The following is a 14,511-nucleotide window of genomic DNA, read 5'->3' on the forward strand; positions in this document are numbered from 1 at the left end:
CTAATGCAATTGTGTCACCTAACCAAAGTACTGAGTCTCCAAACCAGGCTCCCCCATCCTGGAAAAGTTTCCTGGGAGAGTTTGATCAAGGGACAAGATTTCCCCACTCTTCCTCTGAGGTATGAGAATTTAAGGGATTCTGGTGCCCCTGACAGCTCCGTCTCCCGTCGCTGGGGGCTTCCTCTAAGCCAAAGACTACCTCGGGGGGCTCGAGAGAACCGGGCAGAGAGGGGAAGCCGACGCTTCCCTGGCAGGAGTCTGGGGACATAGTCACCCAAGCCGCTGCCCCACACCACGTGTTTCCCCGCCTCCTCCCGGGAAGCACCAAAAATCTCTTCCACCCGTCCTAAGAGTTGGCCAGGGAGATTCCACCATCCAGGGGCAAGGAGCGATGGGCGAGGCCGGGGCATCTCCTCCCGACTCCGCAAACCTGGGTTCAAAGCCGCGCACAGCGGATCTCGCTCAGCCCTGGGGCTGGGCTCGGCTCATTCATTCCCGGCGAGTTCCCCCTTCCAGCCCGCGCCGCGCTTCCGGAGCGCTCCTCCCCAGCAATTCCGGCCGCTCACGCCGTGCTCAATCCCGTATTTTTTAAAAACATCAAGATTTGTTCTTAACACTCTTTTTCCACCCTCCACGTACCTTATCCCTTCAGAGACAATAAAGCAGCCCTCCGCTTCGCGCATGTTCATCTGGAAAGGGTCAAGCAGCAAACTCCACAGCAGAAAATCACCCCCTCCCCACGCTCCCACCCCCAGCCCAGCCGTCACTCCGCCACCATCTGCGCGGCCCAGAGCCAGTGTCTCTCTGCCCCCGTCCGGGATAGGGGGGTCCACCCCACGCGCGGCCTCGATTCCCCGAGGGTACAGAGAAAAGGCCCCTCACCCTTCCGTGGATGCCATGGTCTGGGGAACGCCCCCTCCTCTTCGGCGGAATCCTGCAGCGGCCGGCGAGGGGACCAGCGGACGCCCGGGGCGAGCGCAGGAGAGTGGCGGTGCGCGGTATTTAAAGGGGTGCCTCTCCCCGCCCTCCCACCCCCCTCCGGGCTAAGCCCTTTAGCGCTTCACGGGGCGCAGGAGGCTCCGGCGCGCGCTAAGCCGCCTCGGGCTCTCCACCGCGCGCGTCCTGCGCTCCCCTCCGCCCGCCGCCGCAGCGCCGGACCCAGTGCTCGGGGCCCGGGGGCTCCGAGTGAGATTTTTCCGACCGAGCGTGGCCCGGGGGGAAGGCGGGAGGGGGCGCAGGGGCGATGCACCGCCGCCGCCGCCGCAGCCACCTGTGCTTGGCTGGGGGGGCTCGCTGGCGCGACCAGTGGCGAAGCACAGGCACCGGGAATAGTGGCGGGAGGAGGGTGAGTGTGTGTGCGGGTGAGTGTTCAAGGGTGTGTGTGTGTGTGTGTGTGTGTGTGTGTGTGTGTGTGTGCGTGCGCGCGTGTGCGGGTGCGTGCGCGCCGGGGGAGGCGGTGGAGGCCGCTGCGCCCTGGCTCGGCGCCGGCCGGGGAGGGATTGGAAGGTTTAGCCCGGCCGAAGCCGGGGATTTGCAGGCGCTCCCTCTCTATTTCCGTCCAGGCCTGACATCACCAGCGCCGCCGCCTCGGGCGATCCCTCCAACCGCCGCCTCCAGCCCCCCATCCCGGGACGCGGCCCCTCCTCTGCCATCCTTCCTCCCCAGCTTCTCGCCATAAATTAGCAAAAGAAGAAAAGAGCCCTGCCGGTCGCCAGGGAAGGCCTGCGCCCCCGGTGGCAGGAGCCCAGGATCCGAGGAGCCGCTATTGTTTCTCCTCCAGCCCCGCGTGGCTCCGGGTCACCCCAAGCGGGGCGGAGCGCAGGCTAAGGCGCTGAGACTCGGGGTGCCCCTCTGTCCCCGCCCCCCGCCAGCGGCCCTGGGCGGTCCCCATCCCGTCCTTGCACGCGCGCTCGGGTTCACACTCACCCCCACCCCACCCACCCACACCCAGGGTGCGGGGCCCAGCGGGACCCGGGCTGTCAAGTGCGCGGGCGGCGCGGCCGAATTATCGCCCAGCTGCTGGTCCTCGCCTGCTGGTTTCCGAATAAATCTCTGGTCTTCAATTATTCATCGGGATTAATATTAATGCAGCTCCATAAGGGCGGCGTGGCCGGCGGGGGGTGGGGAGGTAGTCGTGGGTTTTTTTTAAACGGGGAGGTCAGCCTAGGGGGCGCGGGCTGAGAACGCGGAGAGACCCGGCCCGGGGTCGGGGCGGGGACGCGTCTCCACCCCCTGGGCTCTGCTTCTCCCGGGCTTGCGAGCCCCGGGGGCGGCCCCCAAGAGACAGATGGGCACCGCAACCCGGAGTCCTCCTTTCCCCGCCGACTTTGCATGATAATGACAAAACCCGCGCATATTTCATTATCTTGGGACGCAGCAGACACCCACGGCTCCACCACCTGCCGACCCTGTGACTGTGGGGGAAAGGAAAGCTTCACTTTCCTTGTCTGGAAAATGGGACCAAAAATAATCCCCTTTGAAAGGCCGTGATGAGATTTAAACAGGCTCTCGAGAGGACTTTTGCAAAGTGTAAGTGCGCCGGGAGATGTCAGCGGCGCAAGCCTGTCGCCGAGGACCCGCGGGAGGGGAAGGAGGCCTGGTCCCTCTCCGCGGCGCCGGGACAGCCCCCGTCCCTCCCGGTTCCTCCCGCCCAGGGCTGTCGGGTCCCACGGCCAGCCACGTGGACAATCGCCAGCCGGTCCCCAGGGACAGTGCCCGGGGATCCGAAGTCCCAGCAGGACTGACTGGAGGTTAAATGCTGGGATCTGAGGACTTAACTCCGATTCCGGGTTTTACCACGTTCCGGCAGAGAAAACTGGGGCAGACTCCTCCATCCCGTCTGCGAAATGGGAATAACGTCCCTAACCTCACAGTGCTGAGAACTAAATGAAATATAAAAGAAAAATAAAGCCGTTAACCTGGCACCCAGTAAACCCTCAAAAAAACAGTTGAATTAATTCTGAGGGTCCTTGGAGGATAGTTTCTTGGCTGAACATGCAAGGATGAATTGGCAGATGAGGAAAAAAATAACAAGAAAAAGAGAAATGAATTAAATGTGATTAAAAAAAAAATCTCTACATTTCCCTTGACCTCTCTCTCCAAAATTTGACTCCCTCCAATCCTTGGTCCTCCATCCATGCCTTCCTCCATCTCTACCTTCCCCTCTCCTTCCCCTTTCTTTTCTATCCCATAGATTAGACAATCTGCATCTTGTTCATCCTAGGACCCTTCCGAACCCTACAAGATAGCAGAAACCATTCTAAGTTTTCTTTAAGAATTTTCTTTAAGAAAGAAGAAGAAGAACCTTAACTATCTCCTCATCCTTGGGCCTTTGACTCCAGGTACTTTCTTCTCCCAAAATCTCAGATATTGTTTTATCTGATAAAATGTGTTTTAAGAAATAATCATTTGTAAATTAACAGCTACCTCCTTGCATCTTTCTTGTTTGGGAACTCTGACACCTACTCTTACCTGTCAAAGGTAGGTGTGTGACTTTGTGTTTGAAGCTGCCATTTGCACAAACTTTAGTCTCATTTGCTCTTCTGAATCTGGAGGTTTTACTTCCCTTTCTACTGAGATGGTAGATGAAGAACAAAGACACAGAATCTCTGAGAGCCCTAGATATTAATGCAGCACCACCCTCTTGCTAGTGCCCCCTTCATTTAAAGTGAGCGTCAGTGAACTACTCCATCGTAAGCCGTCAATATCTGCACACAAGTGCGGAGGGCTAAGTTATCAGAACCCACTGCCAAGAGTGCCTAAGCTTAGGGGAAGGAAAAGGAAAAGAGAAAAAGGGGATTGAGTTGTTTTCATTTGTTTAAACATCCATTAGTGTGTGTGTGTTTTAACACTTTTAATTATGTTTTCAAAGTTCAGGTCCCAAGAGAACTCAGGTGAATAGGCAAGTATGGAGAGATTAGATGGGATCAACCATTCTAACTTGCCATCTTCTCTATAAATGGCTAAGTTTTGGGACCTTGACATCCAACCTGTGCTTGGGACATTTGCATTCAGCTGCCCTTGACCAGCTTATTAAATCAGGTGGAATGTGCCACAGCTAATTCCTGTATAATCATCATTAACTAGAAGGGGCTGATTTTCTTTTCTCACACCAAAGGGCACCTGCCAACGTTCACCTCAGTCCCTCATGTTTTAAGCAATGGTTTTCAAACTTGGCTGCCCATTAAAATAATCTAGAAAGACCTTTCAGAAAATAAGAATCCTCAGTCCACTTTCCAGAGATTTTCACTGCATCAGTCTAGGGTGGGTCTCTAGGTTAGCATTTAAAAAAAAAACTTCCCCAGGTGATTGATTCACCTGCGTATTCAGCATTGGGAACTGCTAGACTAGAAGGGGTTCAACAAGATGGAAAAGGCTCCAGAAACATGCCTCTGAGGAATGACTGGAGAAAATTTTTAGGTTTAGTTTTGGAAAGGAGAAAACTAAGGAAGATATGATGCAAGCCTGACCCTCCTCTCTTCAAATACAGGAAATTCAAAACCTGTCCAGGCAAATGCTTGTATGTTATTCTGGAAAACCAAAGTGAGAAACTAGGACAACACAAAGCTTTCTTCTGAGGTCGCACTCCCATGGAACACTGAGGGTGAGGCACCCCGCCAACCTGCCTCCGCGTTGGGGAAGAGCTCAGCTCTGCGTCAGATCTGGGTTAAACACTGTCCTTGTTATGTATTGGACTCTGCGGGACCTTAGACTGGCCACAAAACCTCTTTAAGATCCCAGCATCCTCATCTAAAAAGTGTAGAATGATGGACCTCAGGGTCCTTGTGAAGGTGGCGGGGTTAATACGTTGATAGTGCTTAGCTCAACTCCTGACACACCATGAAACTTGACAGCAGCATGAGCCCAATTTAACTTACCCACTAAGCTCACTTGCCACACCTAGCCTCCCCACTTAAAGTATGACCCCATTACCTCCTTTTAATCCTTGCATCACACTGCAAACCTCTCAGCCAGCATTAACTTGACAGAGCCTTAATATAAGACCAGAACAAGATCAACCCTACAAACTAGCAGAAACACCTTTGAATTTTCTAGCTTCTCTGTCTCCTCTAAGAATTTCAGTTAGGGAAAAAGCATAAGGGCTGGGGTACTCTGATGTTTGCATATAGATTTACCTTTCTGTCTTAAGTCTAGCTCCGGGTTCTTAAACTCCAGTGTAAATAAGAACTACGCTACAGAACTGAATCCAAAAAAAATCAAGAGGCCACTTGGTTGTTGACTTAAAACCTAAACCCGGCTATGAGATGTAACTTATGGGAGTTGAATTAAGGTACTGTCAGGCTTAGGACTTTGTTGTAGTTTTAGCATTATCTTAATATTTACTGAATCTTTACTGTGTTCAAAGTGCCTTATATGTATACCCTTGTTAGATTCTCAAGATGACTTTCGACAGAAGCCATCATCATCATCAACATCATCACTGTCCTTTGGCAGAGAAGAAAACTGAGGCCAAAAGAAATTAAGAAGCTTTCCCAAGTTACACGGATAGTGAGTGGTTATATCAGTCAATGCCCCATCTGGAAAAAGGGGACACATTCAAATTAAGTAAACTGTGGAAAGTTTAATAAAGGGAGTAACTAGAAAGGTATGGGAAGGGTGTAGGAAAACTGTGCAGGTGCAGACCTCATGGGCTGGTAATGGTGAGGGACTGTTACCACCCTAAACCCAAAGGAAAGTTAACTGAAACCCAGAGGGCAAAGCTATCACCTGATAGCTGAGACATGGGGCAACCTGCTAGAACGGGGCCTGGGAGGAAATAACTTAACCCACTTCGCTCCTGCCCTTCTCTCTATTGGTGAAAGCCAGCTGGAAGCCAGAGGGCAGGAGAGCTCTTTGGTACCGACCATAGGTGGTCTTTGCAGTTTGGCTTCCCTGGGGAACACAGCAGGCTTGAGGCGGGTGGAGAATGGATCTACAGAGCCAAATGGATGAAGCTGGGATTTGAAAGCAAGCAGCCTTCCAGTAGAACTTTGCTTTCACCCCTCTGCAGTATGACTTGTAGTGATAATAATGCCATCATTATTTGATCAGGTTGCCCCCATGCCATGCCGTGTGAGGCCTTTCTACCATGAAGGATATCCCAGTGGAGAAACAGAGTCTCTCTGGCCATTTGCTAGAGATCAGAAGGAGGTATCTTCATGCCGTGGTGGTTGGTCACCAGATGACCTCAAAGATTCCAGTTCTAAACTCTATAATTCTCGATAGTCTTCTTCCATTATTACAGGAGCTTGGACCAAAGAAGGGACAAAAAGTCTCCCTCCTCCTATTGGGTTCTTCTAAGGAATTCATTCCCTGTCTTGGTCTCCTCTGGATTGCTTGAGATTGGTTATCACATCTCTCCATAGGGGAAAAAGAAAAAACCCTCCTAATATAGAAAAGGAAAAAAAGTCCTACCCTGTTTTCCCATAAAAGGCTGTTGAATGAGACCGTCCCCCTCATGATGACAACAGAGGAGAAATGTTTCAATGTGCAAAGTTCACCAGAAGAAAGTGGCCTAGAGAGAGTAATAGCAGCCAAGTGACCAAGCAAGGGCCACCCCCTCCAAGAGGAACTGTCATTATTAATGTCTGAGAAATATGAATTTGACTTTTTCCCCTGAATGCAGTTGCCATTTCATCTGCCTTGCTCTTTAAGATTATTGATCGTCTGTGGAAGTTAGCAGTGAAAAAACCATCCACCATCAGCTTAGCAGGTGGGACATCCATATTTGTGCTTCTCTGTGAGGTCAGGACCATCTGTGTGAACTTGTCCTTCAGGGTTTCCATGCAGCTCTTCTGGTAAAGCAGGTCTGGACTTTGAAGTCAGGGAGGCCCAACTTCCAGTCCCAGTTCTACCACGTGTTATGGAGTGGGTTACTTAATCCCTCTGAGCCTAAACTCCCTCACCTGTAAAATGGGAACAATTCTTGTAACTATGTGGTTTATATATGTAGAGCAGATCTAGCGGTGCCTGCACCTGGTGGGAACACAGTAAGTGCCTGTCCTCTGCCTTCCCAAATAACGAAGAAATTATAACTGCTTGCTGGACCTGTGTTTAAAAACTTTGGCCTGATCAAGAGGATGAAACTAGGAACTTAAAGGTTTTTTAAAAACTAAATAAGACAGAGGGGATATTTGGGGCCTATCTGTCAACACAATTAGCCTGAATATATTAATTTTTTAAATGTGAGCTATTTTTAGGATGAATGAAAATTATTGTACAGTGTTCTTATTTTAAAGGAAAGATACTAAACCATTCTCTTGCAGCATTAGCCCTGAAACCAAGAGCAATAGAGAGAGAATAAACTTTTTTGAGAAAAAGTTTGAGAAAGAGAAGAGGGTTTAAAGCAATAAACAGCAGAAGGGGAATTTCCACAGTGGCAGCACCAGATCATTGTATTAAGGATGCTAAAGTGGTCTCAGAAGAAGTTTTAACGTGGTCTGCAGAGTTAGACAGAGCTGGGAACCCTCTGTCTCACCCATGTTTGAGGCAGTGAGATTCACGTTGAGTTCTGCCTTCCTTGTTTCCAGTGTGGAAGACCTAGTAAGTCACAACACTTCTGGGCAAGAGTGGGGATTGTAAAGACACATGTCTACTGGGCTTTGCTCAGAACCACATGTGGCAATGTCACATAAAGCTCTCAGCACAGTTCTTGGCACCCAGGCATAGCTATTATCATCCTTGTTAGGTCAGCCTCCCGGCTGCTGCCACTGTTCTGACTCAAAAGACTGGTCGTAAAGCTTTGGATCCAGCCACGCAGTGCAGCCACAGCTGAGCCAGGCTGCATCCCTGTTTGTCAGATTTGGTGACTGGAAAGAGAAAAAAAGACAATCATCCATCTCACCGGGGGTTGGAGCAGTGTGATACGAGTTCATTCACTCTTCTCTGTTGAACACACATTAGCAGAAGAAAAGTAAGGGTGCTCTATTTTTATCTCACTTTCTAGCTGATGAGGAAAGAGATGTTACTTCACAGAAACCTCAGTTCAGGCTAAGAACTTGGTCTAAATATAATGCAGTCTTTGGGTAGAAACTGCCTCATTAAGTAGAGAGCTTGGGAAGGCTGAGACATTTGGTACTAACGTATATTGCCTGATGAATTCTAATTGACAGAGTGTGAATTCATTCCTATTATTGAGTACAGATGAAGGAGGAAGGAGACAATGGGGAAAAGATGAATTGGGAGTTCTCAGTATATCATTTCTGTATGTCAGCATCTTCTACTAAAAAATGACTTGAGGCAAAATGTCAGGGTTAGCACAAATTCTTTATGCTCACCATAAAAACCATAAAGTTTTGAATTAGAGCGACTGTCTCGTTTTAGTAGCTTGATCCTGTATAAAGCGGAAATACTTTTTGAGAGTGCTTGCTGGTATTTCATTTCTACCCCCAGTTTCTTCTAATCTTAGCAAAGACTGCCAATTATATAGCCATCGTCCCTCTCCTTTGTCCAGCTGGGACACTGTAATACTAAGTGGTGACAGCCTCACGATGGGCAAAAGGATGGAGAGGGAAATTGTTTCATCTGGGGGGATTTCTTGGCTTGATCCCAGCTCCACTGGGATTGGTGAAATGTTAAAGGATTTCACTGAAGGACTGAATCAAGGAGTGAAGCCAGGCCCTGGTGACTTCAGAAAACCCATGAATTCATGATGTGATACTTGTTCTGTTTTCTCTATTCACTTCTCTATGAAATCACTTGGGTAATTGTGGGAGAGGCTTTGTAGCAAATCCGTGAGTATTTTTCTCAAGTATTATTAAGAGGGAGAGAGAGATAGCAATAAGATATTTTAGTTCTTAATTAAGATTATAGATTCGAGGTGGTTGTTTTTTTTACTCAAAATCTGAAGAACTAAAGTATGCCTTTTATGACTATAGTAAATTGGAAAGTATCCCGATTCATTCTGAGGTTTCATTTATTAGCACCTGGATACTGATTTATTTGTAATACCCTTCTTCCCGTTTCCACTGAAAATACACAACTTTTCCTGAGTTCGGCATATTTTATGATTAATAATGTCCTTTCTTTCTTGTTCGTACAGAATTATCTTTTCCTGGAAATTGTAAGTCCAAGAATAGGGCACTGTTTTCTTCTCCTAGAATTGCATCTCTGATTTTATTCTTCACCTGCAAAAGCTATTCCCTAATTTTATCTACTGACTTTTTTCTTCTTTTCTTGACAAAGGCCTGCATCAGCCCTCCAAACCCTGGATAAACACTCAGTGCATTGGACTACAAACATGAAGTGAGACCTAAGGAACTCAGCCGGTGGAGACGGTCTTCTTACAGTGCTGGGCCTCGGCAGCACATCCGGGCGGAGCGCTGCCAGGGAAAGCAAGTCCCGCTGCCAAGAAAAGCAAAAAGAGACCACAAATTGCTACCAAACCACTCCAAAATGTTCTCATCTTTCCAACAGCCCTGAAAAGATAAACTTCCCCAAACCCTAGGGATGCAAACCATTTCACTTAACATTTTCACAGGATATTAAGGGAGGGAGAAAATAAAAGGCAGGAGTGAAGATATAAAAACGTGCCTCACTTCTTCGCATCTTGCTTTGGCTGCCAGCTCTCTGCTTTAACGCATCTTGTCTTCCTTTCAGATCATTCTCTGCTAGAACAATATGCAGTTGGGTCGATGCAATGAGGCTCGAGGTCTTCATTAGTGTCTCGGTTAGAAGGATAATAGAACCAAGTGCCATACTAATTCCTAGCACACAAGGAACCTGTGAGTTCAGTGTGACTCTGACAGTGCCGTTTCACCCATGTCCCCCAGATTCCAAAGTGACCCTGCATGATGTGACTCCTTCCCTGTCTGCATCCTCTCTTCACAACACTCTCCTCCTCCCTCTTTCCCCTGAAGCCTGTTGCATTTCCAGTAGCCATCTCCTCAAGGTCTTTGCACATGCTGTTCCTTTTGTCTGGAAATGCTCCTCTTACTCCACACCCTCCTTTGAGCAGCTAACTTCTCAATTCAGCCTCTCTTCCTCAGAGAGGAAAGCTTTTTCCCCATCCCTCCCAGATTAAATCAGTTCCCCCACATTTTGCATTCTTACAACATGCTATATTTTCCTTCCTAGTAGCCATCATGATTTATAATTATGCATTTACTTCTGGGATTATATATATATATGACTGAAGGCAAGCATTAGGTCTGTTTTATCCACCTTAGTATTCCCAGTGCTTGACACATAGTAAGCACACAATAGATTTTTGTTGATGGATTTAAGACACATGGAAAAATCAATGAACTCATAATTGAATTCAGGATGGGAGAGATTTTATCAGCCAACATTCTGATATAAGAGGTGAATGTGGAAGGCCCAATAAGTTTTGAGCGAATGACAAATTTGACAATATGAAATTCTTAACCCAAAAGAACTATGAAGATTTATATTCAAGTCGCATACTCATAACTCAGGGCGATAACAGGTATTATGCTAGAAAGGGGAAGTATGATGGCTACAAACTTCCTACTTGGCCAGCTAGACTTGGTCCCTTTTAATAAGTCCAGTCTGTGTCCCCTACCCCTTACCATGGTAAAATAGATTAAAATTCGCTGAAGGCATTGGCTCTTAGTCTCTAAAATTTATATAGGTAGTTCACACAATCCCACTGCTCTTAGTTTTCAAGCTTGCTGGATCTTCTAACTCTTGGCCTCTATTTATTTCTTCCCATCCCTTTCTGGTATCTAACCCTACTCCATTGATTGCCAGACTTATTTCCACATGCCTGAACCTCAACAGCATTTCCAAACTGCCTTTCCTTTCCCTATCCTAAAAACTGCACGGATTGCCTCTTCCTTTCCAGTCCTGTCGAAGTTCATATCAAGGGATATAGTGTGAGTTGACTATTCAGTGACTCTCTGAAGTCCACTTAACATGTAAACTTGGCCTTTCCCAAGGCAAGTAAGAATCTTGCCTAAATCATATATTTCCTTAAACTTTATGCACTTTCTAGAAGTACGGTTTTATGTATTTTCACATGATTATATATACAGTCACCCCGTCAAACCAAATGCCAGGAGGAACACACCTGTAATTGCACAGGCCGGGTTGATGGCTCCTTACAGTGAGGGGAAAAGCACATCCTTGGAAACTGGGGTGTCTCATCAAGAGAGTGCTAGAACTTTAAAGATTCAGGCCTGTGTTTGATGACAGTAGGGAGATTTCCAGAAAGGGGACTTTGTTCTGGATTGGTAGCAGGGCTAATTCTACAATTGGCTCTCAATAAATCTTCTCTAGACAGAAGGAAGACTAGATGGAGGCTAAAGCTATAATTGCTAAAGATGCAGCAGTCACTCATTTTAGCCAGGAGAGGGGGATATTTGGTATTTTTGTGGTTTACACAGTGACCTTGCTTTCTTCTGTTCTTAGACAAGATATAAAATGGCCTTGTTTTGTATTGATCCGTCACAGTCATGGAATGATCTTGCCTGATATTGGAATTCTGTTTTATCAACAAGAAAATACCACAGCCTGGTTCTAGGTGCCCGGCTATCTCCCAGTCACCAAGGCCTGGCCCCTAGAATGTCAGATGTGGGCTGCATGTGCATTACAGACTACAAAGGAAATCAGAAACACTATTCCAGTTGAAGCCAGAAGCATTTCCAGCTGTCTCTAAAGGCCTCCTCAGTTGGTAACCACTTTTCCCAGCACGTATTCCAGGACTTGGATGGTTTTGCTCATCAAGTTAGCCAAACCGGAATGATGTTTGCAGAACTTCCTTCTCTGGTCTCGGATTAGAGTGGGAAAAAAGAGAAATGTATGTGAAGTTTCAAAGGAAGTCAAGCAGCTACAATTGTGCTCTGAAGGTTGGCAGAAGGGTGCCAGGCACAGTGGCATCAAGCACAATCTCACCCATCTGCTAACTCCCTTTGCTGGGGTGGGACAGTACCCAGGCTGACAGCCCCTCCAACACCTACTGGAGATCCTCCTCCAGCTTCTCTGAGTCCTTGACCAGGGTCGTGTGCAGCTAGCTACCTGGCAAAGGGGCCAACATCTTCTGCAGGTCACTCACATCATGGAGGGTAGAGGCAGCAGGAGACAAACATGGGTGCCCATTTGTCCTTGTGGGCTCCAGCTTGCCTTTGCCATGCTTTATTTCATATCCAGCTTTCCTTCCCAAATGTAAGCCCAGTTGATTGTGAAGTCAACACCAGGTGCAAAGGCAAAGACTTCTCCATCAGTGCCTGCATTGCATATGATCGAATCCCTTATTCTGTACCACTCTTAGTAGTTCTGCTTCTCTGATCAAACCCAACTAATGCATGCTCCAGATTTCCTGCTGAGAAGAGGCCCTTCATTCTTGTAGTTAGAGTCCTATCCTTAGATGTGAAGGGCATTTTATGACGTAAGATGGGAGACAGTCCTGTAGGAGCCAGCTACGGCCATGGGACAGGCTCATGTGTGACTCTCTTGCCCTGCCCTGACACTTAGGTTGGTTTGTTTGAGTACTTCGAGCCCCTAACAATACTGCTAGGGTGGGAAGATTCAGGGCTGTGGCAAATGGTCATGGAACTATCAACCAAGCAGCTGGGGTGTTGTCATCAGTCTGTGGAGCCAGCTTTCGCTTTTGAAGGGTCAAAATCAGAGCTGGGTGATATGAATGAAAACCAAATCTGAGTGATGGGGTGAGGGTGGACACTGACACTTAGAGAGAGTTGAGAAAGCGAGAAGCAGGATGGTTCAGGCAAGGGGTCAGGACAGATTAGGGAATGGAGAAAAGGAGTCTTGGTACCTGTTATATGATGTGCATGGTGTGAGCTACAGAGAAGGATGTGGGAGCTTGATGGAGCTATACCCAGCTGGAGAGCACACGTCCTGTCAAAATATGGCAAAGACAGGGTATGTACTATGCTCCTGGCTTCATACAGTATCTCACTTAGTTGTCACAGCTACTATGAAAGACGGATTTTATTATGCCACTTTAACATATGACAGAACTGAGGTAGAGAGGCAAGATCGCTGGTCTTGCCAGTGGTCCAGGATCACTTAACAAAGAAGTTGTAAGATGGGAATTTGAATTCAGAGCTCCTTGATGCAACTTCTATTACTCTTCTCAAGATCCAAGCTTCCTAGGATTAAAACAACCTTAGAGTGACCCAATAAGTATTTGTAGAATCAAAGCCTCCGGCCCCAGTCAAACCTTCAGATGAGTTCAATCCTGGACAGTGTCTTGACTGTAACCTCATGTTAAGTTGTTCCCAAATTCCTGACCCACTAAAACCGAGACAATAAACATGAATTATCCCACTAAGCTTGGGATAATTTGTTACTCGGCAATTGATAAGTAATACACTGCCCATAGATTAGACCATGAGGATGGGGGTAAGGGAGGATAAAAGGAGAAAGTACAAATGATTCCCCTCTGTCGCAGGAGATTATATAGACACAGAGATGGGGAAAGCAGGTGGTGAGACAAAAAAAACCCCTCACTTCCTGTCTAGGGGTTAAAGTCCTTGAGGCAGAAGTTTTCTCAGAGAGACTGAGACAACCGCAGAGCTCCTGATAGGGACTCATGGAGGAGAATGTCTCCCAGAATGCCCTGCAACAAGCCTGGGCTCTCAGCTCTGACGTGGTGTGGAAAAGACGGAGGAATTCCTGCAAGCCCCCACGGGAGGAGAGGGAGGTCGCTGAGTGTTGGGAAGCCTCATGGTGGCCACGAGGATGAGTGACTCAAACCAGGGGCAAATAGGAGAGTCCAACAGATCTCAGGAGTACCTCAGAACCAGCAAAAGCTGAGGAGGGGACAAGTCACCAGGGAGGACCCCTGGGCCCCATGGGAGCTGAGAGAAAACGTAGCACAAGTTACACTAGTTACAGACTTGAGCCAGCAAATGCCCAGGGACAGGAAAGACCCACCACACATACCCAGGGAACTCAAGGATCTCAGGGGTCCCCCCTTTACCCCAATGCTTGAAGTCTTGTAAGCCTCCAAGGCATCATCTTGAAAGAGGAAAAATCTGGTTAGGGGAGAAGGGAAGAAAGAATAAAAAAGAAAGTCACCCAAAGAGAGAATGCTACTAAAGAGACCATTTAAAGATTTGATTGGACTGAATTTAGTTTTTAACTCCACTATCTAGTGGGAGCCAAGGATGGGGCTAGAAAGGAAAATCATATCAGTTATAGGAAACAGTGAGGTTACAGTTTCTAAATCTAGTGTAAGTAATGTGATCCCAGTTCAGATGCTATAAAAATACAACATGATGATTGAGGAAGTTCAGAGCAGGAGTTTTGTGCTGGAGCAGAACCAGAGGAGACACTGACAATCAGCTCATCCCTGGTATTTCCCTGCCTGTGCCTTATCTGATGGAACACATCCCTCCTCCCCCAGCCCATTATCTACCAAGCTCCAAGGATTGGTATTTAAAAGATGGCCTTGGCTTTGCCAGGTGCACTTTTGGGGAATTATAACTCCTGCCTCTATTTTAAAAATGTCGTCATCAAGTCTTTGGGTCCACTAGGCATAGCTCAGAGATGCCACAAGCAGGAATCAGCTGTAACGCTTTTGTGTTG

General features: G+C 47.6%; 1 protein-coding gene across 2 annotated transcripts in view; it reads right to left on the reverse strand.

Moving 5' to 3' along the window:
- Nucleotides 1–1,398, reverse strand: part of SLC1A2 (solute carrier family 1 member 2) — a 177,940-nt gene extending 176,542 nt beyond the window's left edge. Inside the window, exon 1 of one of the 2 annotated variants that reach the window (XM_077114412.1) lies at nt 883–1,398. In XM_077114412.1, the coding sequence (XP_076970527.1) occupies nt 883–899 (17 nt within the window). In that variant the 5' untranslated portion in view covers nt 900–1,398. The remainder of the gene's footprint in view (nt 1–882) is intronic. The other variant, XM_077114409.1, reaches the window with a different exon arrangement.
- Between the last annotated feature and the right edge of the window lie 13,113 nt (nt 1,399–14,511).

This window comes from Tamandua tetradactyla, chromosome 8 (genome assembly GCF_023851605.1).
Source record: "Tamandua tetradactyla isolate mTamTet1 chromosome 8, mTamTet1.pri, whole genome shotgun sequence".
Taxonomy (NCBI): domain Eukaryota; kingdom Metazoa; phylum Chordata; class Mammalia; order Pilosa; family Myrmecophagidae; genus Tamandua; species Tamandua tetradactyla.